The sequence below is a fragment of the Carassius auratus genome, unplaced genomic scaffold (genome assembly GCF_003368295.1).
Source record: "Carassius auratus strain Wakin unplaced genomic scaffold, ASM336829v1 scaf_tig00215205, whole genome shotgun sequence".
NCBI classification, from domain to species: Eukaryota; Metazoa; Chordata; class Actinopteri; order Cypriniformes; family Cyprinidae; genus Carassius; species Carassius auratus.
Window position 1 is genome coordinate 137987 of NW_020527982.1, and position 23500 is coordinate 161486.

Below are 23500 nucleotides of genomic sequence, written 5' to 3' on the forward strand. Positions count from 1 at the left end.
AAATCACAACAAATTAAGCACTTGTCAATTCATTTGAGACGTTTAAGCCTACAGTCACTCCATGACATGACATGCATTGTCATTCACTGACAATTTCCTATTTACAGGTTTTAAATGTGCCAGTCAGGCACAGACGGTTAAACGCATTCGACATCATGTCCTCTCAAGCCTGAAAACTTCCTTGACCCAGCAGTAGCAAGGGTAATTACATCTCATCATAGACACCTACTCACTACAAACAATACATTTCTCATGAAGCGATTCTTTAAAACTTTAGTTTCTCGTGTCAATTTCAATCTGGTCTCATCCTTCTGCTTTGTCAATGTAAGGTCATCAGAAAGCCTACTTAGCATCAGTGACCACAGAACTTCACACAAAGCTGTGCAGATTTATGCAGAATTGGAACGCCTGCCATTCATGAAAACTGTTTGCAAGTATTTTAATTGTGCTTTCAGCTAACTATACTTTAAAGAAATACAATTATCCATGGCCTTGCACCTTATAAAGTCCACCACGCTGTTTTTATCAGTGTCAAAAGCAAATGAAAATGTGGATTTAGCCTGTATGACCTGCTGATCATCAAAGCTCTTGGGATGGAGATACGTGATGAAATGCAGCTATACAGAATCAATGCGCTTTCTTAAAATGATAGCTAAATTAAATATCCAAGTTGAAGGCAATTGGTGTGAAGGATAGCAGGCTGGAATGTCAGTCCTATCTGTTAGGATTTGATTTATGTTTAGCGAGAGCATGAAAATGTCATCGGTTAGTCAGCAGTGCATTACTTGACTGCACTGAAAGTGATGGATGTCACTGACGCCCAGGCCACGTAATTACATTGCAACTTTTTGTCCCGTCAGCAGACCAGCTTGCCTGTAACTGAACAGGGCAGAGCAGAAATCATCAAGGGTTGCCGAATCCAAGTTTGCTTAAAGAGCCTTTAAAGTTATTAAAGCATAACTTTAATAACAAATGTAGTTTGAAAACTGAGCTAAAAATGGAGAGAAAATAATTGCTTAAATAAAATGTTAAATTAAACTAAATGATAAAAAAAATAAAGAAATGTATATATATATATAACTTCATATTAACATAATTATTTTTTATTTATTTAAATAATCCAGCACACATTAATATTAATAATGTGTAATTTTGGCACAATAAGCCCATTAACCAATATAAGCCATTAACAAGTCTGTCTTTGGTAATAGCAGAAGTAAAAGGTTGCACACACTCTGGAAAACTTAACCTGTTCGGATGAGCTCCAGAAAGACAGAAATGTCTGATGGTGCTCTGCATTCTATTTGCATATATTGAGTTCAATAACCTGATTTATACTTACATGTTGCCCAAACTGTGGTAGGCTGTACACAGTATATAGTATATAGGCTAGTCTAAATAGATACTACAGCTATATAAGCATATAACAGATATGACATAAAAAATTGTCTTTGTGAGAACTGATTCTTAAAAAAGGCTCACACAACACAGAAAGAGAGTGCCTCACTATCTTGAGTTCAAAATGGAGAAGACTGCATCAGTGTCTGATAAAGAACTTCTGCTCAAAAACAATTGATGGTGAGGAGCAGGACTGGTCTTTTATTCTGCTTTTGGTCAGAGCATGGGGTCATCTAGAGAGATATCAACAGTGAACATTCCCCTGGGAGTTCTCATTGACAATGATAGATAAATGTTAACCGGATGTTTTTGCCCTTTAAATATTTTTATTTTTTTAAGAATTCTTTAGGAACGTGTTATTTATAAAAAAAGAAAAAGAAAAATGTATCTACCCACTGAATTATATGTTATCATCCACTAAATAACAATACATTGCTCTAGCCGTGACGTCTAATTCGCCATGGGTTCCATATGGGGTTTTATTATGTGGTTTTTCAATTTATGAGTAAAACAAGGTCTGTGGTAAATATAAATTGATACTACTTGGATGTCAGTTTATATTTCTGGGTTTTGACGTCATGGCCGAAGCACTCCATAGCCCTGCTTCCCACATCGTGACATAGACATGTGGGGGTGTGTTTAAATGAGGCGTTTTTGGAGGGCATTTTTGTTGACTCTTAACTTCTATAAATAATACCTCTTTTGATTTGAGACTTTAGTGTTTGCAACTTTACAGATCTTTTTTATGCACAAAGAGCTTGTAACACTCCAAAGAGAAAGAAAAAAATAAAATCGCATCATATGAACCTTTTAAACATTTTCTTTTAATTAATGTTTGTATTTAACATGAACCATTTCATCATTATTTCTAATATTGCAGGCTCATTTTGTAAATGTAAGCATGTGCAAAGTGCAAACTTTGTGATTAATGAAAAATTAGTCAGATTTACAAAATCAGGTAATTGTGTTCACCAATGTATGTTTATGTAAAGACAAAATAATTAGGTAAACCAATGTCTGTCATCAACTATTTAATTTGTGATGACACTGATGAATGATTCATCACAAAATAATAATAATAATAATCTTGTGTTTTTGGTTTTATCATTCAAAAAAACATTTTTAAATAAATTGTGTTAAACGCTATCTAAATGAATTCTAATGTTAAACTTTACATTTTAGATAAACTTTCTAATTTGAATAAACTTTATATGCAACAAAATAAACTTAACATGAAATAAGTAGTTTTGTATTTCCTGCAGGGCAAGGGATGAGGTAATGAAAACAAAAGTTTCTACCCAATTGTACACATTGAAATCTGTGTTTGTTTGTTTTTCTTTCTCCAGAATAAATCAAGACAGGTTTCAGCCTATGGGGAGACCTGCACTGAATGGTCAGTTTCACATGTAGTTTGAATATTTTCTATATACAAAATACTGTAGCTATTCGTATTTAAATAAACATTTTCCACACAGTATTTTGTATTATTGTTTTAAATACATTTTCATGTAGGCTATTTATGCCCATCTCTGTCTACACGTAGAGGGTTAAAGCTGCTAACAGTATTTTCTTGTTTACCGACAAGAATAGACTTAGAGCGAGATGGCGCTAAATCACATTCGCTTTTGGTATTTTTCCCTTAGAGGGCGCCGTAGTGTTGGAGTCGTGTGTAAAAACGTCAGCTGACATCCCGGAAGTAATAGAAATAACAAATATCGCTGCTACTCTTTCGACAATATATAATTTTTCTGTTCGTTTAAGAATATTATTTAGGCTTCTCTTATGGAGGGTTCACTGGAGCAACATCTTGATGACACGTACGTTAAAATACAGCATTCTTTTCCAAACATGTATAGTTGTTTTAGGTGTGTTTCTTTACTAATCTGTTTTCTTCCACTAGAATGAAAAATCCTGCCATTGTTGGGGTTCTGTGCACAGACGCTCAAGGCCATAATCTAGGATGTAAGTATAATTCTGTTTCATTCATCCACTAGGTCATGATGATAGTGTTATTTGAGTAGTTTACATCCGTGCATTTTTTTCAGCAACATTAATTTAATGTTAATAATTATGTAGGTGTACAAGGGAAGGTTTAGCTAAAAATATAGATAAACACAAATGTTTTGATGTGGTTCAGTTTAGATTACTTTCATAAAACTAGGGAGATTTTTATTACTCAAAATGGGAACTTTAAAACCCAAACTGTGTGTGTATATATATATCATGTGTTATGTGAAAAAAAAATAATAAAAGAAAATAAGTTTAGATATATTGAGACCCTAAAATTACAGAAAATTGAACTGAATGAAAAATTTAGAAAATATATTTTACAAATATTCATGAAAACTACAACAGTGTATATGATTAATGCTAGAATAACACTACATTTATTACAGTTTGTTTCTTTTTTTCCTTCACGTTCTACGTGTTTTTTCTACATGTTGTTCAATAAAATGTAATGTTACAGAATTTTCTCTCATATGGGTTATCTTGAATGTTTGAAATCTTTTTAACAGCTCACCAGAATTTGGGGATGATCCATGTATTGTAATTGTCAACTTCTTTAATATTTTTTTATCTCAGGCCGTGGCTCACTTTCTGATGAACACGGAGGAGTTGTGTCTGTGCTGGCCAAGCAAGCCGCTTCTCTAACCAAAGATCCCACTGACTCTCCTACTGTCTGTCTGGAGTCTGACTCTGGGTAAGAAGCTAAGTGACAAACATCTGCTAGTTTCTGGGAACTTGGTTAAGCTTAATTTTGAGCGATAACCAAGAACAATAAAACAAACTCCAGATCTTAAATGCTTAGTATTTTCATTTAAAAAGAATAAAATTGTATAATTCAGGGGTGTAGTTCTTTAGAACTAAGGGCATATTCTCATAACTTTGCTGCTTTCATCCCATTAAGTACCTGCCCCTCCCCCCCATGCTCTTAAAATTTTATCTGTGACTATGGGACTTATAATAAATATTCTTGCCGCTTTTTAAGTATTAAATGGGATTCTTAATATAATTCTGTCATTGCAGGAACATTTTGGTGAGAACACATGGAACGATTACACTGGCTGTACATAAGATGGCATCATAAATTCAGTGTGTTTCTAATGGTCAGATATTGAATACGTGCAGTGTTTTTAAACATCATTATTATTTCTAGCTTGAAAAACTTCAGTGGTCTATTGTCAGCAACATAGAAGTTTAATGATTGGATGAAATCTTGTCTTCCATCAGATATTTGTGTACATGGTTAATCAATAATTTCTTTTCCAATATCTGTACCTTCTTTCAACCATACTCCACAGTTTAGATGTGTTTACTGCTTTTTTGTTTGTTCGAACAATTTTTTCCCAGTTAATAAACTGTGTTATTTAAGGAAAATAATTCTGAGTCTTTTGTAAGCGGTGTTTAAGTTGAAGTACTATGATGTGCTCAGAAGGGGGCAGTAGTTGTATCACATTTAGCATGAAGCAGAATACTGAAGATAACCATAATGATTTAACATTCATTAAGTACCTCACAGAGAATAGTTTAATGGATCATTTTGAGTTATAGTTTATATGCATGATTAACAACTGGAAATTATTTAATTTGAGACAGGTGAGTTTTTTTTTTTTTCAACATACTTCTTAGTAATGAACAATTATAAAAGTCAATTTTGTCAGACAGATAACGTAAAAATTTGGCAACTATCACTAATGTTTTATTTTACGAATAACAGAAATATACTATCCTTTTTACTGTACATTTGTTGTATGCATATGGAAAATATCGAGAATACTTCTTTGCATTTTGTAAACGCTCTGGCCTGTCATGGAGCGTTCTTTCCTTGATAAAAGTTAACAGTGAAATCACTTGGCTTAGCTCTTGATTGTAACAGTCATCATTTTTGCCTTAACATATATAATAAGGAACAGAGTTTGGCAAAGTTAAAAGTGTGTGTGCTTTAAATGCCAGATAAATGTTTCCTAAGTGACTTTGTATGGTTATATCAGAATGCAGCAGGTGTGTTTCCAGAAGGTTTGAGACCACAATGAGACCTGCAATGAAAAAGGACACTGCATAACACTTGCAAGGCAACGTTTTACCTAGGATAACATCATAAAGTCTAGATATTTTAGAAAATTCTGTCATTCATTACTGTCTATTTACCTGTGTTGTTCTAAAAACCTCAAACACACACACACACACGGTAGATAAAGAATCAGAATATCTAAACATTTATTATTTGCCCCCGTAGCTTTTACAGCGTGGTGCTTTGACCTCTTTCAAATAGCCACAGTCCAGAATAAACCCTCTGAAAGTTACACTTCAATACTTACTGTAGCTTATGAGTTCCGGTCACATGGTCGTTAAATGCAGTAGGGGCCGTCTTTGGCTCTGCACAACCGGCACGCATTGTATCCGATCTGTGCCGGTCCGATGGGTCAAATGATACCACCGAGAGACTGGGGGCAAATTTTCGGAAAGTAGGGAAAATCAACCAAAGGGAGTCCAGCCATGGTCAGGGATGACTTTGACAAGACATACAAGCCCTTTGGAGGAGCTGTCGCTGTCACCGGGGAATCTACAGATGTTACCTGCAGCCTAACTGTCACGCGCACGAGGAGGCGTCTGTCCAAATCAAGTCTTCACAAGTGAAACCTGGTATAAAGTGACTAATATCGTTACACGAAATATGGTAAGTGCTTCTTTTCCTCGCCTTCCATATGTTTGCATTTATGAAATATTCCTTGAACATTTACCAAATTAATTTTTCGGTTGCATTCATGTTCACCAGTCTATATTATACAAAAACTAAGTTTTTCAAGGCCAAGTTTAAGACTGCATTTACACTGCAGATCTGATTTTTATTCCCTGTTACACGTTCGCGCAAGTAAAAAAAAATATATAATTTTTATTAGGCCTATTATTGGTAATAGCCTATTTATTCAAGAATGTATTTCACTTATACGAAAATAAAACACGATATCTTTTATCGCATAAAGCATTGATCATATGATGCCGGAGGTTTAAGTGACTTTTCTGGTGGTTTTTCTGTCGACTGTTATCGATGGGTGTAAAGTAATGCACTCCAGTAGCGCGCTTTCACACGAACGCCGCTGGGCTCGCGCGATCCACACACCAGCGCTCTGCATCATCGGCTCTCTGGCGTTTGAGGTAACATCCTCGTGATTTTCGCCACTGCTTTTTGTCATAGTATAGGATTATGAGCTAAGCCTACATTTATTGAGTTTTAACTACACAACCGCACGGCTAATTGCCGTACAGGGATGGTTGAGTTGAGGATGGGGAGGAAAGGTAACATTGTAGTCTGTGTGGGATGTCCTGAACGGCGCGAATCTTTGAAGGGTGCATCTGCAAGTATTACAAACTTTTGTTTATATAAAATGTAGGAGTTACAAGGTTATTATTTATGGTAATGTAGTCTAGAAGATGGATACTAGAGTAGCCTCCATGAGGACACTTTTCCCAAAATTAGTACGTGCTCTTAGTTAATCCTAGGCGATGCCTAATTTGTTTTATTAAACTAGTAGCCTATGTTTCACATTGTGAAAAGTTGAGCATGTTTTGCAGACTAAAAGTTTGATGTGAGGACACTGGGAGGCAATGTGTGGAAATGTACTTCGGAAAATGTGTTTAGAAAACATTACAGTGAATCAAAGTAGAGGTCAGGAGATTTCCCTCCACAGACTGTAATGTCACAACAACAATACTGCATTTGCAGATTCATAAGTAAATGAGATTTATAGATTTAAATGCAATTCTCAGTAGAATTTAGGTTCTATAACTGACTAATAAGGCCAACACCCTGCATGAACCCAACACAAGGTAAGAGGGTATGCTGACAGATGCACAAAGGAGTTAATTTTACATTCATTGTTTGAGATGTCTGACTGGCGGTCACAAGCCTTCACAACAGCAGTGATTTCAGGTGTGAATTGTCAAAGTATTGCTTTTGCCTCAAACTTTTTAAACAGTTTTTTTGTTAGCATACCTGTGTGGATCTGAAATCTCTGAGAATTATTTGAAAGACACAAACCTTGTACACCCAATGATTAGAGATTCTTGTGTGGGGAAGGTCTAAAAGGTCATAAGTTATAACAATTTGTGTGACAGGTTTGTCATAAACAAGATCTGCAAGTTGAGTTTCCAGTGCAGAAGATGACACAGAGGAAATAAGCGGTCACCTTAAATTGGATTAAGTTTCCTCTGCCACAACTATGCTGCCAAAAGAGCAACACAGGTGAGTCTTTTTCAAAGTGTTTTACTCTAACTGCCTAAGATTATTTTTTCCTGCCTAAGATAGAGTTTTTTTTATTTTTATCGGCGGCACTTTTCACCCATATGCTAACATTTAAATCAAAAAGTAACCATAATGATATAATGATGTTACAGCATACCAGAGCAGAGGGGGTAAACACTGATGTTGTGACCCCAAAAACTTACTCACTCTGTCACTGCATAGGGCAATTAGTAAAAATGCAAAAGCACTGGATTTGAAAGAAGCTTTTGAGTGAACAAAAAAAATCAGGGTAACAAGGTGGACCGTAGTCCTTTTCAGTGCAATTTCCTGCACTTACTCTTGAACTGAAGCATTCACACATGTGATCTGGCATCCGTACATGCATGCATGCAAGCACATACATGCACAGAAACACTCTGGGGTGGCCCTCGGTAAGCACATGGGAGAAAATGTTTTCACTTACAACACACTGGCCCAATTCATTGCTCTGTAATCCTCTAAGCAGTATTTGCATGCTTTGCCTCTCCACTTGTCTGTTTTCTCTTGAAGGAGCAGCCAACTACATGAACTCATGAGCTTTATGTACGAGAGCTTTACAATCCACATATTTTCTATCTGACAGTCGTGTTTTCATCAGTGAGTTTATGAATTTCCTGTTTCTCTTTTTTAAAAGTTCTAAACATAACCGGGTAGCACTTTAGTTTAGGGACCAATTCTCAGTATTAAGTAGTGGTGGGCATAGATAATTTTTTTTAATCTAGATTAATCTCACTGTGATCTTGAAATTAATCTAGATTAATCTAGATTTAAATGGCTCATTCGAATTCTGCCGTAGGCATTCAGAATATGTATGCTACCAAAATAAAATTGACAAACAGTAAGTCTTTGAGAAGGGTTTTATCAAGCTAGGTGGTGCATTAGAAAAGGGGCTCATCTCCTGTTTTCAAAACGCATCACAAAGTGCTTTAAAAAGCTGTAAACTAATTCCACATTGCACAAGGTGCAAACAACCATACGCCTGTTTCACACATACTCCGTCTGCAGTGCGTATGCGTTGCATATTTTTTTACACACCCATGTTATTGGATACCAGTTGCGTTCCAGGAGCGTTGCGTTGGCAGCAGTGCAGCGATCGTTTTATGTACCGAGTAGCAAACTGCAAAAGCGCCCTGTGTGAAAGCACATCAAGTCCGTGCTGCATCACGGACTGCATACGCACTGCAGACGGAGTATGTGTTGAACAGGCGTGAGCAGGGCCGTAGCTGTGGTCAGCGGGGCCCCGGTGAAGGTTGTACCAGTGGGCCCTGTTTGAAATTGTTTAATTTGTATGTTTGTGTATTTTTATTTATTTGTGCTATTTACACAATGTTTAAGTTTTTTTTTCAAGTTTGTATGTGTCAAGGTACAGAAACCAAATAATTAATTGTAAAATAGCACTGGATAGTCTTCAATGTAAAAATGAAATATACAATCAAACCTACATTTATTCAGACACCTTCAACATTTCTCACATGATTACAGTTTTGCTATATATATAAAAATTATATCTGGTGTCTGAATAATTTTTGGTTTGACTGTTAAAACTACAAAGTAATTCAGTCAAGAGCAGTGAGTGATTTTAATTTTCTTGGGTTAACATTACAGCAGCCAGTAGCTAAATTAGGCGCGGTCACTTTAAGAGACGATGAACGCATCCAATATAATACACATCCCATTTTTTTCCTCAACTGTTTACTCTCACTTGAGAAATAACTGACAGTTTTTTCGAGCATAATTTCCAAGGTGGATATTTTGACATGTATTTGTCTGCACAAGAGCAAAAATAAGCAAATTCGGTGTTCAAGCGTTTTGAGACGCCTTTCTCTGCGTGAGCCCTGAACACCAGAACACCTTGAGTACTGAATTGGGCTCTTTCACATCTTTTTGTCTGTTCAAACTGCGATTTGTATTTGTTCGTTCAGGAGCAGGAGGGACTTCGAGGAGAACTTCGCAGAAGAGAGCTTGGTTCCGTGTCGCTGTCCGTGATATGTGACTCTATCTCTGCGTGCGCACTGAACACAGTGCACGAGTAACCAGCTACACTGTTAAGCTTTTCCGCGTCTTGTGTTTGGATGCTTTAATGTTTAAATCGACAAGCGGTAAGGCTTAAAAACACATGAAAAAGATAAGCTTTCATAACAATGCGCATCAGTGGCCCGTCAACTGTCCTGAACATCTATTAAGGCTGACCCCTCCTTTTAGGCAAGTCGTGCCACTCGGCCGCCATCTTGACAACGCCTCCGGGCAGCTATTTCAGACTAACAAGACCAGGCTCATATCTAAATGAATGAGCAGAGAGTCAGAATTGCACTTTCACTGGTTACTGGAACATAAAAACTGCATGTATAGAAACAGCAGTAAAATATGATAAAAATCGCTGAAAATTATTGATGACTTTGGCCCAAAATAAGGTTTTTTACTACCCTTTTACTACGTATCGCCCGATAAGAGTCTCCCGTTAACGCAGCACGTTAATGCAGATAACGGCCCACCACTAGTATTAAGTTACTTATTAGCATGCAAATTGTCTGTTTATTAATACTTTTAAAGAACATATTAATGCCTTATTCTGTATGACCATATTGTATAGATAATTAATAATAAGCAAATCAGGAGTTTATGGAGACAAAATTCATAGTTAATAGTTAATTAACAGTGAGAATTGGTCCCCAAACTAAAGTGTGACCCACAACGGCTTTAAATAAAACGATAATGCAACCCATAATGTAATTTACTTCAAAACTCATATGGAACACAAAGCAGATGTTTTTAGCAGAATGAAAATGAATTGGCCATGACTTCAGTGAATACAGTGTTCAAGTTTAGGTTATTTCCCATACAGCCATTGTTTACAAAAGACTTTAAATATAGTGCAAAAGTTATATGGACTGCATCCAAGAGGCATGTTTTTTTTTTTTTTTTTGGTACTTTTTAGATATTGCTTCCCATCCACCATCCAAATGCAATTTTTTTGTGATCCAAAAAAAAGAAAGAAAATCATACAGGTTTAAAAAAAAAAAAGAAGGTAAATTGTGAGTGGGTATATTTTGAGTGAACTATTAAGAAAGAAAAGTGTATATTTCTGTACTGTTGTTATGTACACACATACATTCTCAGATCAACCAATTAAATTTTCCTGCTTCAGCTAGAATCACCTGAGCTGCTGGATTTGATTGCTCAGTATTTATAGTTGTGCAAGCGTTTATATCTGTGAAATATTGCAGACGATCCACCATTTCTGCACAGGGGCTCACTGGTTTGAACGAACCCACTTGACTGTTCTTTTTGTGTCATTTTAAACACTGTACTATACACACATTATATTCAGCTGTAAATAAGGAGGTTTCCGGCTCAGATCCAGAACACTTCACCTCATACTGAGTATCCTGTAATACTCAAATTGGATCCACTCTAAACAGAATAACCAATGGTACTGATGTTGTCACTATCCACTGCATTCTGCATCCACGTTTTGCTGGCGATACTGTATTTGGGTCCAAATGTAAAAAGGGCAAATGAGATAAAAGAGTAACAAAAGATTTGAATAAAAATTAACTGTATAACATTTGCCATTTTTTTTATTCAGTTTTTTCATGCATTTGTCTTTGTTATAATAATGGAAGCCTTTTCATCTGTACATTGTTCTATGTTTCAGATGGTGAAGAGGGACAATATTTGTCTTCATGTTCTCATGATAATTTTATCAAACTTTATCACTCACTGGTTAATGTTAAGTGGATTTTGTGATGTTTCAGTGATGGTAAGGCTGCCATAATCTCCTGCTCTGAGAAAAAAACTAAGGCCATGAAGAAGGAAAAGAAGGTTGTGTATGTGGATCCACCAGATGGCGGTTGGGGTTGGATGGTGGTTTTGCACTGTTTCATGGTATGTAATGATTCCTACTGTTAGATACTGCAATTTTAAACTTCTGTGCTATGATCAAATTGAAGTGATCTGTATTGAGCTGAATCAGTTGAATCTGCTGGTGTCTTTTTCAGGTGAATGTGTTGGTAATGGGTACATTGAAGAGCTTTGGGATCTTCTTTGTGGCATTGCAGGATGAGTTTGGAGGCTCGTCAGAGAGCATCAGCTGGATTGGATCCATCATGTCTAGCCTCAGGCTCTCTGGAGGTATGGTCACCATAGCAACCATCTTTAATCCAATATGGTAGTTCATAAACCCAGTTTTGTTTGTGACCTATTAGGTCCGTTGGCCTCGGTGGCCTGTGCCAAGCTGGGGAACAGGGTTACCTCCATAGTGGGGGCGCTTCTCGTCAGTGCCGGCTTTATCTCCAGCTTATTTGCCACCAATGTGATTTACCTTTACATTAGCATGGGGATAGTTGTTGGTGAGTTTCATTTTATTTGGAAGATAAAAGTATAGATATTAAGAGTAAAAAAATTCATCCATAAAACTTTGTTTTTTCCAGGTCTCGGGTTTGCTCTTCTTTATCAGGCCACATCTGTTGTAACAGTGACTTATTTCCGAAAGAGGCTGGCAACTGCATATTCTATTGGCCGCTCTGGCATGGGTTTGACCTTTGCCCTTGCTCCTTTCACTCAGCTGCTTTTGGATCATTATGCTTGGCAGGGTAATTGGCTTTCAGCTACATTTTTTTCAAATCTGTAAGTCATATCAGTATATATATTTAACTGATATATTATTTAAATTTTTTCTTCTTTTATATAATTTTTCCCTTGACAAATATGCATACCTTTGTTCAAAAGTTTGGTGTCTGTAAGATTTTTTCAAATGTTTTTGAAAGAATTATTTTCTGCTTACCAAGGCTTAATTTGTTTGATCAAACACTTGTGAAATTTCATTGCAATTTAAAATAAAAAGATTATTCCGTGATGGCAAAGCTGAATCTTCAGCAGACATCACTCCAGTCTCCAGTGTCACAAATAATCAGGTTTTATTCTAAAGAAACATTTCTTCTTGTTGTTATTATTATTAGTTGATCATGGTTGTTCTGCTTAATGAAGTGTGGAAGTGTTTGTAATAAGTGTGTAAGTGATTTTCTGATGATACAGAAACTTTGAAGAACAACACTGAAATAGAAGTCATTTTGAGAAACTGTGTCCTTAAAAGTATCCATTCCTTTTTTTTCTTCTTTTTTTTTTTACCGACCCCAGACTTTTAAATGGAAGTACATATATATGTTTTTTTTTCATGTTCATTTATACTTTTTATTTTATTGAAAATACATAAAAAAACGGTGAAGCAGTTGTGTTAAAATATTATTATTGACACTGACTGATTTCTGTTCTGTCTTTAGGAGCTCTGTTGATTTTGGGAGGTCTCATGCTGAACCTGGTGGCTTCTGGGATGCTTTTGCGGCCCATTAACATTACACCTCCAACTTCACCCATGTCAAACTACACTCTTCATAAAGCTGGATCTGAGAAAGAACCTCTTAAGAATCATATTAATGGCAACACATCTATGTCCAATGGCACTTCCAAAATGGACAGCTCGCCTCACATTTACAGGGATACACTTATAATAGAGAACCCTGTTCATGAACAGAACACTCTTCCACATCAGGAACTCAAAAAATCCATCCAGAATGGGATGAACGGTACAGACGGCAACCAAATTAAAACTTCCCCCACGATGAATGGGGTTTCTCCTGTGGAATCATTTCTTGAGAACAACAGAACAGAAAAACTTCCTGAAAACCCCCCAAAAGTGCTGGACTTCTCACTGTTGAAGAACCCTTTCTTTTGCATCTACACCTGGTCGCTGGTCTTCAGTCAGCTGGCATATTTTATACCTTACTTCCATTTGTCTGCAAGGGCCCGGAACCTGGGCATCGACCCTATGGATGCTTCCTTCATCATCTCTGTGGCTGGTGAGTCATATTACCTTTAATCAGCCTAAGTAACCCTAGAGTCTTGCTTTTCCATTGTCATCTATTTTAAGTATTCAGTGCTTTTAAAGAATTTATCTTAAATTAGCAAGAATATTATAGATAACAAAGGTTATAAGATGATTTAAATTAAAAAGTTACCTATTGCAAAAAAGTCCTCTTGTCAGTATGTTTGATATTGCTGTTCTCAGGCTGCAACAGTTCAAATGTTCACTTACAATGTGTAACAGTAGAGGAAATCAATAGGACATAAGCACTGCTGAGCTATGCTGTGGAAAATGGAGAGACCAGGGCCAAATAATGACAGTGCTGCTAGCTAGTATGTCATTAGTGAAGCTTTTTTTTTCTGGCTTCATCAGGGATGTATTTCATGAAAGCCATAAATCTTTACCTCCTAGATGCACTACAAACATTGTGCTTTGCAGCAAGTTGTACCCTTTATGGGCTTTAAAGGGTTGATGCAAAAAGGCAGCCAACTTCACATTAATTATTTGTGAGAAGTTTAAATTCTGCAGTGTTATGCAACGAGTACTCTTACATAAAAAATGAACTTTGGCATAGTAGTGGCTAAAACCAGAGGGCTTGTTAGTGTCCTCTCAATAACGCCACAGTGAAAGAGAGAGAGTGTGAATATTTTTACTCAAACTTATTTCAGGCATAATATTAAAATAGTTCTGTGGAATATTTGATTCTGATTGGTCAGCCGCGACATTCTGAGATAATGTGTTATCCATCATTCTACCCCATGCAATTTCCTTCAATTTCTTGCTTTACATTAGGATTGAGAATGCACTGTTATTGAAATTCTGACAGATGTGATGACCTGTTGGTTATTTTCTGTTATGGCTGATTACTGATAAATGACCATTAATGAAATGATGAACCCTTTTATCAAAATGAATTTAAAATAAAACAAAGTAATCTTTTGGAGTCACACTTAAAAAAGTATCCATGTCTCTGAATTATATAATAAATATTTTAAAGATAGAAATAGCAAGCCAGTTCAGTGGTGGACTGACTTAAAATAACAAATGATGTCTTACAGTAAATGTACTTTACTGTCTAGTGTATGAACTTCATAAGATTGTTTTGTAATCTGGTATCAGAGTCTGATAGCCCCTCCCATTCCGGTATGCAAAGACAGTTGCAATAGTTGAGTGAATGAAGTGTCCAACATGCCACACTTTTTTTTTTTTCTTGTTAATTAAGTGCATCATCCGGATATTTGAAGTGCACAAGTTTCCAGTGTGAATATACGTGCAATATGTAACTACAAAATGTCTTAAAATAGTGCATGATTGCACAAACGGAGACGACCCTGCTGGTGTCCTTTCACATCGGACAGGATGAGGAGGGAACTAAAGCTCAGGCTCCTCGTGGCTTGTCACTCACTGTCGGCAGGCTGAGGGACCCAAGTAGCTGCCGTGAGGCTTGGAAGTTCAGTGGCTGACATTGTGTGGCGAGCCACAGAGGCAGCAATGTGGACAAAAGAGAGTGAGGAGACGAGCCAAACGCATTTTGTGTTTTAATGAGCCGGTAGCAATCAGACATGCATTTGGGTGCCCTGTACCTCAGTGAAGGCCTATTATCCATCTTTGATGTAGTGGGGACATTGCTTTCGTCCAGTCCTTTTGTGACCAATGAGTGAAGTATAGAAAGACACAAACACCTCACATGCCTGATTACCCTGGTAAAAGTCCTCTACATGCTAAAGAGTGTGGACTAAAAACCTCTGTTTAAAGACATTTGCTACTTTTTGTCACTGAGATTCTATATTGAAGTTTCATTGAAAAAAGCATGACAGGAACAGCTGTGAAACTCAGTGGCCCTGCTGGGATTTAAAAACACAAACAATGCTGAAAATTTCTTTGGGTCCAAGTGGGGCACACCAGGACGTCACCTTTAGTGGTGCACGGAGGCCAGCAAACATTGAGCAGCTGTTTTGTTTTATGTCTGGCAAGCAATAAATGACTCCACATGTGCGGGAACTTCATCAGTTCAAGCCGTTGGTTCTGAAGTATATGAGCTGACCCCTTTGGTAGATCATGGCAACACCTCTGGGTTTTCTGTAAACATTCAGTATGTGATTTGACAGGTTATGAATGAATTACAGATTAAATAAGAACTCATGTATAGGGTATTTATGTGCATTTTATGTAGGCCTATTCAGTAAACTGTGACAGCGTGCATATCAGCAGAGAGTCTCACACTTTGGATCTGTTGTGAATGTATGAGTTTGCAATAGTATTGCGTCAGGTCTTTTCCTAGACTGTTCAATAAAGCTCCTCACACAAAGACACACAACTGCAGGACAGACAACAGCAAAAACAAACCAGTACTGAACGCTTTGTACAGTACACCACAAAATGACTGTCTGTTATCATTACTTCTGTTCCTCTTCTGTCACTCTTTGAACTGAAAACAGATTGCGCCAGAGATTCAAGCAAAGTCAGTTAACTGAAAGTATGCTGCATGTATATTTAGTTGAATAAAATTTTCAGTCTTTATTTGAATAAAAATACTGAAAAACATTCATACTGTGAAATAATATTATAATTTAAAACAACTGATTTCTATTTGATTTCAAATTTATTCAAATTTATTCCTGATGATAAAGGTAAAACGTTCAGCAGCCATTACTCCAGCCTTCAGTGTCACATGATCTTTCAGAATTCATTCTAATATGCTGATTTGCTGATAAATAAACATTTCTTATTTGTTTTTGCTGCTTAATATTTTTGTGAAAGTCAAGATACATTTTTTTGTTTTTTTTATTTTTATTGTATTTTTTTTAGGATGAATAGAAAGTTAAATAGAACAGCATTTATTTGAAATCTTGTGTAACATTATAAAAGTCACTGTCCCTTATGAGCAATGTAATGTGTCCTTGCTAAATAGAAGTATTCATTACTTAAAATAAATAAATTAATAAATAAAATCTTAATCAAATAAAAACCGACCCCAAACTTTTAAACTGTAGTGACTTACCTTTTCAAAGTAAGTATGTTGTTGTAGTTTATTTTTATTTAATTATTATAATTTTTTTATTATTATAATTTTTTTTTTTTTTTACTGAATAAAACCTCTCCATTCTCCATTTTGGGAGAAGCAGAGGTGCAGCATTTTTAATGTGTGCAAGCATTGTAAGGAGATGTTGTAGTATGTGTATGCATGATAGTGACTTACATTCTGGAAATTCTGTTTTTCACACAAAGCTAAAATTTAGATTTAGACATTTAGATCACATTAATAAGGCTGTCATGGTGATTTTTTTCTTATTTCCATGTTCAAAAGAGGTCAAACATGTTTGGAACAACATTGAGTTTGTAATATTGTATAAGGATGAAACTTTGGAAGAATGCAACACTAATTGGCCCATTTTCAGTCCGTCAGTTCCACAGTTTTTCTGTCTCACAGGTATAACAGAGACGGTGGCCCAACTTGCATCTGGCTGGGTGACAGACAGGAATCTGCTTCACAAATATCACTACCATAAGGCCTACCTGATCCTGTGTGGTGTGGTCAATCTTCTCTCCCCTCTTGCCACCTCATACATCTTGCTCATGGTCTACGCTGTCTTCTTTGCCATCTTCTGTGGGGGGTACATGGCTCTTCTACTTCCTGTATTGGTGAGTACAGGCAGGACTGTTCATGTACCATTGGCATTGCAACACATTCTTTCATGCATTCTTCATAGAAGTGTTGCAACGGTTAAGTATAAATGTGTAGCTATAGATAATACACTATAATTTAGTTAAGTATAAAATTGAAATGCAAATTGTCTTTGTTTAAGTTCTTTGGCACTTTCAGTGTTGGCAATGTTGCCAGAAGCTTGAAAAGATGTCTTAGAGGAGTTATGAGCTCAGTTCTGTTCATTACAAAGATGTGTGTGTTGACCGGCAGGGTGGGGATATCCTAATGCAGTTTCCTTCTCTCATATTTTATGTGCTCATGGAAAGGTATTCTTTCTAGTTCTGAGTCAGTGAGTGTTTGTGCTGTAATACTGCAAAGGGCATTGTAAGGAGAGAGAGCTAGATTGACAGGCAGCACTACAGTACACCCCTTCTTCTGGAAGGAATCTACTGTTTTATCTTTCAAATATTTTTACAACCTACGGAATCACTCATTAGTACCTAAAAAGCCCCTGGGGGAAACCAGATAGTTCAACCAAAAATACTGCAGATTCCATTGTTATGTTCTCACCCTCAAGTCGTTTCAAACCTGTATGAATGTCTTTCTTATGCTGAACACAAAAGGAACCAAATTGGAGAATGTAGGTTACCAAACTGCTCTGAAATGTTATTGCTTGTCCAAATTTAATATACAAATCAGCTGTTCTATTATGAGTAAATATGAGTAAATTTGATCAAGAGAAAGACTGTAGTAAAGCGAATGGTTGTGTGTGTATATATATATATATATATATATATATACATATATATATATATATACATATATATATATATATACATATATATATATATATATACATATATATATATATATATATATATATATATATATATATATATATACATACAGGTGCGTCGCACCCGTGGGGGATGTGGGTGTTTTAACACCCACACTTTTCCCGGTGAGAGTGTTCAACACCCACACGTTTTCTGCAGTTTTTCCGCAGTTTTGCACAAACGCCTTACTACAGTCGCTCCTCCGTTTCTCTGGCCGCTCTGTGTCTGCGCTCGCCGCGGCTGCCTCCTCCCCCCTCCCTCTCATGACACCTGATTTGAGCCTGGCCAGCTGCTGATTGGCTGTTCTGCCTTAAGTCCCGCCTCTCTTGGGGTGTTATTGGTCAGCTCGTGCTGAGGAGGCGGGCACCTAGGCGGGAAGAGTTTGGGAAGATGTTCTGTTATGGTTTTTGTTGACATGTCGAGTGTTTTCGGTATTATATTTCGTCTTTTAGACTAATGCTAATTTATATTATTGGGATATTGTTCAGCAGCTAGCTAAATTCGGTTATGTAACGTTATGTGGCATGCAATGTATAACATAACTGTGATGAAGAAGGCAGGGAATTGCCAAGGAGGGGGGACAAACTGGCATTGTTAAGCAGTGTATTTATGGGTTCATTGCCAGTGCAACTGATTTTGATATTTTGAGCATAGTTTGTTGATTAGCTGAATACTTTTGTGGATACTTACTGAGTGTTTGATTGTAACGTTACCTGTTGAGGAGAAAAAAGTGAGAAATGATGACATTGTTTGCCTACCTGTTGAAGAATTATGAAAGAAAAATTCATATTATTTTAATGTTTAAAAACAGTAAATTGTTACATTATTTATACCACCAGAGAAAAAGCTCTGTGTGGGCGTTTTTTTTTTCTCCCCTTTTCTAATTTTTTTTTTTTTAATGTAGGATCATTTTTTTTTTCCAGCCAAACTTTAAGCTCTGCATTCTGTACCCCTCTGTCACTGTATTCAGCGTTTTTTTTTTTTATTGTTTATAAACAAACCACATCCGTCCCCCACACTTTTGAAAAGCTTGCTACGCCCCTGTATACATATATGATGGCTTATTAATAGATTATATACGAATATGGCATTTAAAAACTTTTTCTTTAATGATGAAGCCTCGTCCATACTCCATATCAAAGTTTGCTAACCAAAGTTCTATTTCTTCTCGTCTAGGAAGAGAAGCCATGATCTGATATATATCATCTGTCATAAATATAATTCATTTCCCTGTTTGTGTTTTCCAGGTGGACTTGGTGGGTTCTGAAAAGCTGAACAACTCGATGGGGTTTTCGATGTTCTTTGTGGGGCTTGGCTGTCTCACAGGTCCTCCTCTGGCAGGTATGTGGAGTTTGGATCAACTCCTTGACTACATCATAGAATCAGTAAACATCAGAAGATAAATGTGGTATTGATGTCTCACAAAAATAATCAGCAGCTTTGGAAAGACTTGGCTGAACATGATAAAGCTTGCTTCTGTGTGTGTGGCTCAAGGGACACTGAGATTGTAAGGTAGTTTCATATTTCTGTTTATGTGAGTTACAGATGGAAGACATGTTAACTCATCTAGCTTATTTAGTTCTCCTAATATACAGTATATATGGCTTCTTTTTATTATAACGTATTGCTAAACAAATTCCATTTGTCTACTTTCAGGATTATAGAATAGATGTATTTATATGCTGCAATTTATAAACAAAATCCAGTCAACAACACAAATACAGAATCTCCTTATGTGGAACTGTACTACAGCGAAGTACAGTTCTTGGAAATTCAAGTCATGTAGAGGGGCCTCTTCAGGAAGGCGAGTATAGACCTTGCCCTGAACTCTGTAACACAGTCATGCTAACATGAACCATCTTGTCAGGGCCCCCTTCCACGGCCCCCCGCCCCCAAAAATAATGAGCAGCCAGGGAAGCAAAACTGATTTTTCTATCCTACCCAAGACCCGGGGCTGCTTGTATAGTGAAAACAAACCATGGTTTTAAAAGCATATCCAGTCAGAAAACAGGTATGGGGAGAATCTGGGGTGGAAAGTGAATAAAGGTTTCTCCATCAGTCCATCATCTTAAGTGTCAGGTTTTTTACTGACTGTTGTCAAGTATATTGTGCAAAGGAAAGACAACATGTAGAATGCCTCTTATTCCATGTTTTCTTCATTGACCTCCATTCATTATTTAAGGAAGACTTTCCATCTGTCAAGTTTAATTTACATGTAACCTTGCGTTTCATCCCAAAGGCTTCCTGTACGACTACACTCAGACCTACGACTGCTCCTTCTACCTGGCAGGAGTGTGTTTTCTGTTATCATCAGTTTCTCTTTTCCTCGAGCCTCTGGCGAGGCGCTGGCAAGCCCGAAAGAAGCGGCTTGAGATGCTAAATGAAGAAATGATGTGGAGTAACGGCTGTTTCTGCCCGGCGCCTCAGAGGAATGGAGTTGTATAATAAAGGAATAAATTCAAAGCCATTTCACTTTCCACCATGTCATGTGGTTCACATTCTGAAGGCTGATCGGAAGAGGACCTAACCTGAACATTTGGTCGGGACCTCAGCGTGGCAAGCAAATGAACGTTCATTTGAATGCAGAGAACAGGAAGTTAATGCTTTAATGCAAACTATTTTGTTAGAGGGTTCATTAGAATGGATTGTGTTGAATTGTTTTTATATAAATTCATATAAACAAATAGTAAGCTTCTCTCCCCGCCACATTTAATGGCATTCAGATCAGCACAAGAACCAGAGTCTTTGTCACCACATAAGCCTTTATGTTACGGCACCTAATGAATCGTGATCTTCCTACATTAGAAAGTTACTCAGATGCTTCCACCGATATGATGGTAAATTTGTATCACAGTACACATTTTACTCACTTAGGCAAATATACTAGTACTGAAATAAGAGTATTTTGTCAGATGGTGATGGGTCTATGCAATAAACCTATTAAGACTCTGTGTGCCTCCTTTCTGATACTTTAATGTGTGTTCATGTCTATAGATGTGTTTTCACAATGAAGCTCAGTGCTGTGTAAAGGACTGCAGAAGGCCATAATGGCTGTCATCAACAAGCCAAAGATACAATGGAAATGTAATTTATCAATCTATGCATTTGAACACGTCCTGCGTCGATAGCAATGTAATATTGGAGTTTCCCTAGTAATGTAGTTTTGTATGATCTGTTGCCCTCTAGAGGCAAAACGGTGTACTGCTACTGGAATGCTGTTTCAATTAACAGGAAGTTCATGTTCTGGAACGTCCAATTATTTGCTTTTCATTAAGTAAAGACAATTTACACTTTTTTTGTTTTTGTTTTGGGCAGCAAGCTTTTTTATCACTTAATTGTTTAATGAAAGCTGTTATTGTGTTTTTTTTTTTTTTGGAGAAATGTGTTGGTTTTTTGGAAAATTTCTATAAATAGTTTTGAACTCTAAATCTAGCCTTAAAGACAGTCATGGGTACACAATAACACTATTGATGTCAATGATGGGCTTCACCATCTTTACTGTACTGTTAGTGATTTTGTACTTGTGGAAAAATGTGTGGTGCTAGCATGAGGGTTATTTTTTTAAATTGTTTTGTTGATATTGTTCACAGTTGTCAAGATCTACAAGACTGGGATTAAAGAAACCTTTTGACCCACTGGGTTTCCTTTAAAACATTTGTTAATCACTGGGAGATTTTATGTAAATTATAAGGAAAATATAAAATAAAATAGTTTATCTGCAAATAGTTAATATAATTTTTGAAACAGCACTGTCTGAAATCCATTGACTGATAATTATTATTATTAAGGGCATATTAAAAAAAATATGCATTTTCCTATAAATAGTTGTTGTCATTTTACATGTGTCATAAAAATATTGCACAGTGGTGTAACAGATATCTTTATTAAGAACACTGCATATAGCACACAACAATGGTAAGCATTATACTTACATTCTTAATGCATCATTCCAAGACATTCCTCAAATTCAAAAATACTCTTTGTATTACGAGAAATCATAAGCATCCATTAGTATTAATACAACCCTGCTTAATTCTAAAATATTTCAACCAAAATTACTGCTTAGCTTGAAAATGAGCTGGTACTTACAGACATGTTTGCCAAGAGGAGATACTGCACTATTTTCATGTTTAATTTACTGATGAATAGATGTCCACAGTGCAACACTGATGTTCTGTGGACACAACAGCACATAAAAATGTGTAGAAAATCTTATTAATCACATGCATTATAAAGAATAATTAAATATGCTTGTTCAGCTGTAGGTAACAAAGGATTTTCATCAATAACAAACCGTCTTAGTTTCACCTGAAGATTCATTACTCAGCAGATACTCAGATCTGTCCACCTGAAATAAGATTCCAAACAGAACATTGGTTAAAAAAAATTGTCAGCATACATTATATTCTCACTATAGAGGCCATTAGTGTTAAAATATCAATTTGACATCAAACAATACTTAAGACTTGATTAAGATTCTGTAACATTATTTCAAATAGAGTTTGGACAGCATATTTCTTTCAGTGGTAATTGGGTGAAAATAGGAAATTAATCCCACACTGAAATTGGTTTAATTTACATGTAGGCTAATTAATGTTTAATTTATTTCAAATCAATGTCATGTCAAGTTTTGATGTTTGATTTCCATATTTAACCTGTTTTTTGTCAATTTTGATGTCAATTTGATTTGTTTTCAACATCAGTTGCCCACTGAGAATGATTGTCATACATAACAGTACAGGTATACGCTCACAATTAACTATTTGCAGAGCAACAAATTTGTGCATTTACCTTGAGTTTCCAATCAACATTCATGCATTCATTCATTCCTAGTAAGATCAGAGGGCAGAAAGCCTATTGTGAGGCCTAAAATAGCTTATAGTCATCATGTGGTAGCTTGTGCAGAGAACTAAGCTGCAACCAGGAACAATGAGCTAATGTTTTGGACTGACAGACTTAATATGCTCTTTTCATTACTTGGAAAAGTGCGAAGGGAACAGTGCCTGAACTACACAAAGAAATGATGTAAATGAGGCCAGAGGACAGGCTTGAATATTACCATGGAGATCTACGGTTACCAAGTTACCAGGCCCATTCCAAAGCATCTGAAGACAAGCAAGTCAGTCAGAACTGTGGTAAAGATACAGGAGGAAACATTAGAGACCGAGACAGCTGCTTCTTATTATCCTCACTGACATCTTATTCTGACAACGTGTGACTGAAAATGAAGTGGTAAAATGTTATAGAAATAAATTATCACAATTGTTTCCGTTATATGTGTTAATGAAAATTGATTTTAATATTAGCCAGTGCCCAACCCTTTCTGCGGAGAACAGATTTTGGTCAAACTATGTGCGTCACATCTGTACTCACAATCAAATCGGTGTCATTTTAAAGACCGCGCTCTAATGAGGTCGCATTTGTCAGCCACATACGTCATCAAGGATGTCTCAGTTCAGAAAAGTAATTCTAAAATT

At 36.4% G+C, this 23500-nt stretch overlaps 2 protein-coding genes across 2 annotated transcripts; both read left to right on the forward strand.

Moving 5' to 3' along the window:
* The first annotated feature begins 3060 nt into the window (after positions 1 to 3060).
* On the forward strand, positions 3061 to 5249 carry lamtor5 (late endosomal/lysosomal adaptor, MAPK and MTOR activator 5). The gene is made up of 4 exons (XM_026259558.1): positions 3061 to 3215; positions 3299 to 3360; positions 3982 to 4099; positions 4426 to 5249. Exons 1-4 carry the CDS (start codon positions 3181 to 3183, stop codon positions 4484 to 4486), a joined length of 276 nt encoding a protein of 91 aa, XP_026115343.1. The 5' UTR covers positions 3061 to 3180; the 3' UTR covers positions 4487 to 5249.
* Positions 5250 to 5574: 325 nt separating this feature from the next.
* LOC113093920 (monocarboxylate transporter 5-like) lies at positions 5575 to 21655 on the forward strand. Its single transcript, XM_026259519.1, has 10 exons — positions 5575 to 6076; positions 7516 to 7642; positions 11437 to 11566; positions 11680 to 11812; positions 11887 to 12030; positions 12112 to 12273; positions 12961 to 13536; positions 16972 to 17183; positions 19271 to 19364; positions 20263 to 21655. Exons 2-10 carry the CDS (start codon positions 7620 to 7622, stop codon positions 20466 to 20468), a joined length of 1680 nt encoding a protein of 559 aa, XP_026115304.1. The 5' UTR covers positions 5575 to 6076; positions 7516 to 7619; the 3' UTR covers positions 20469 to 21655.
* The last annotated feature ends 1845 nt before the right edge of the window (positions 21656 to 23500 follow it).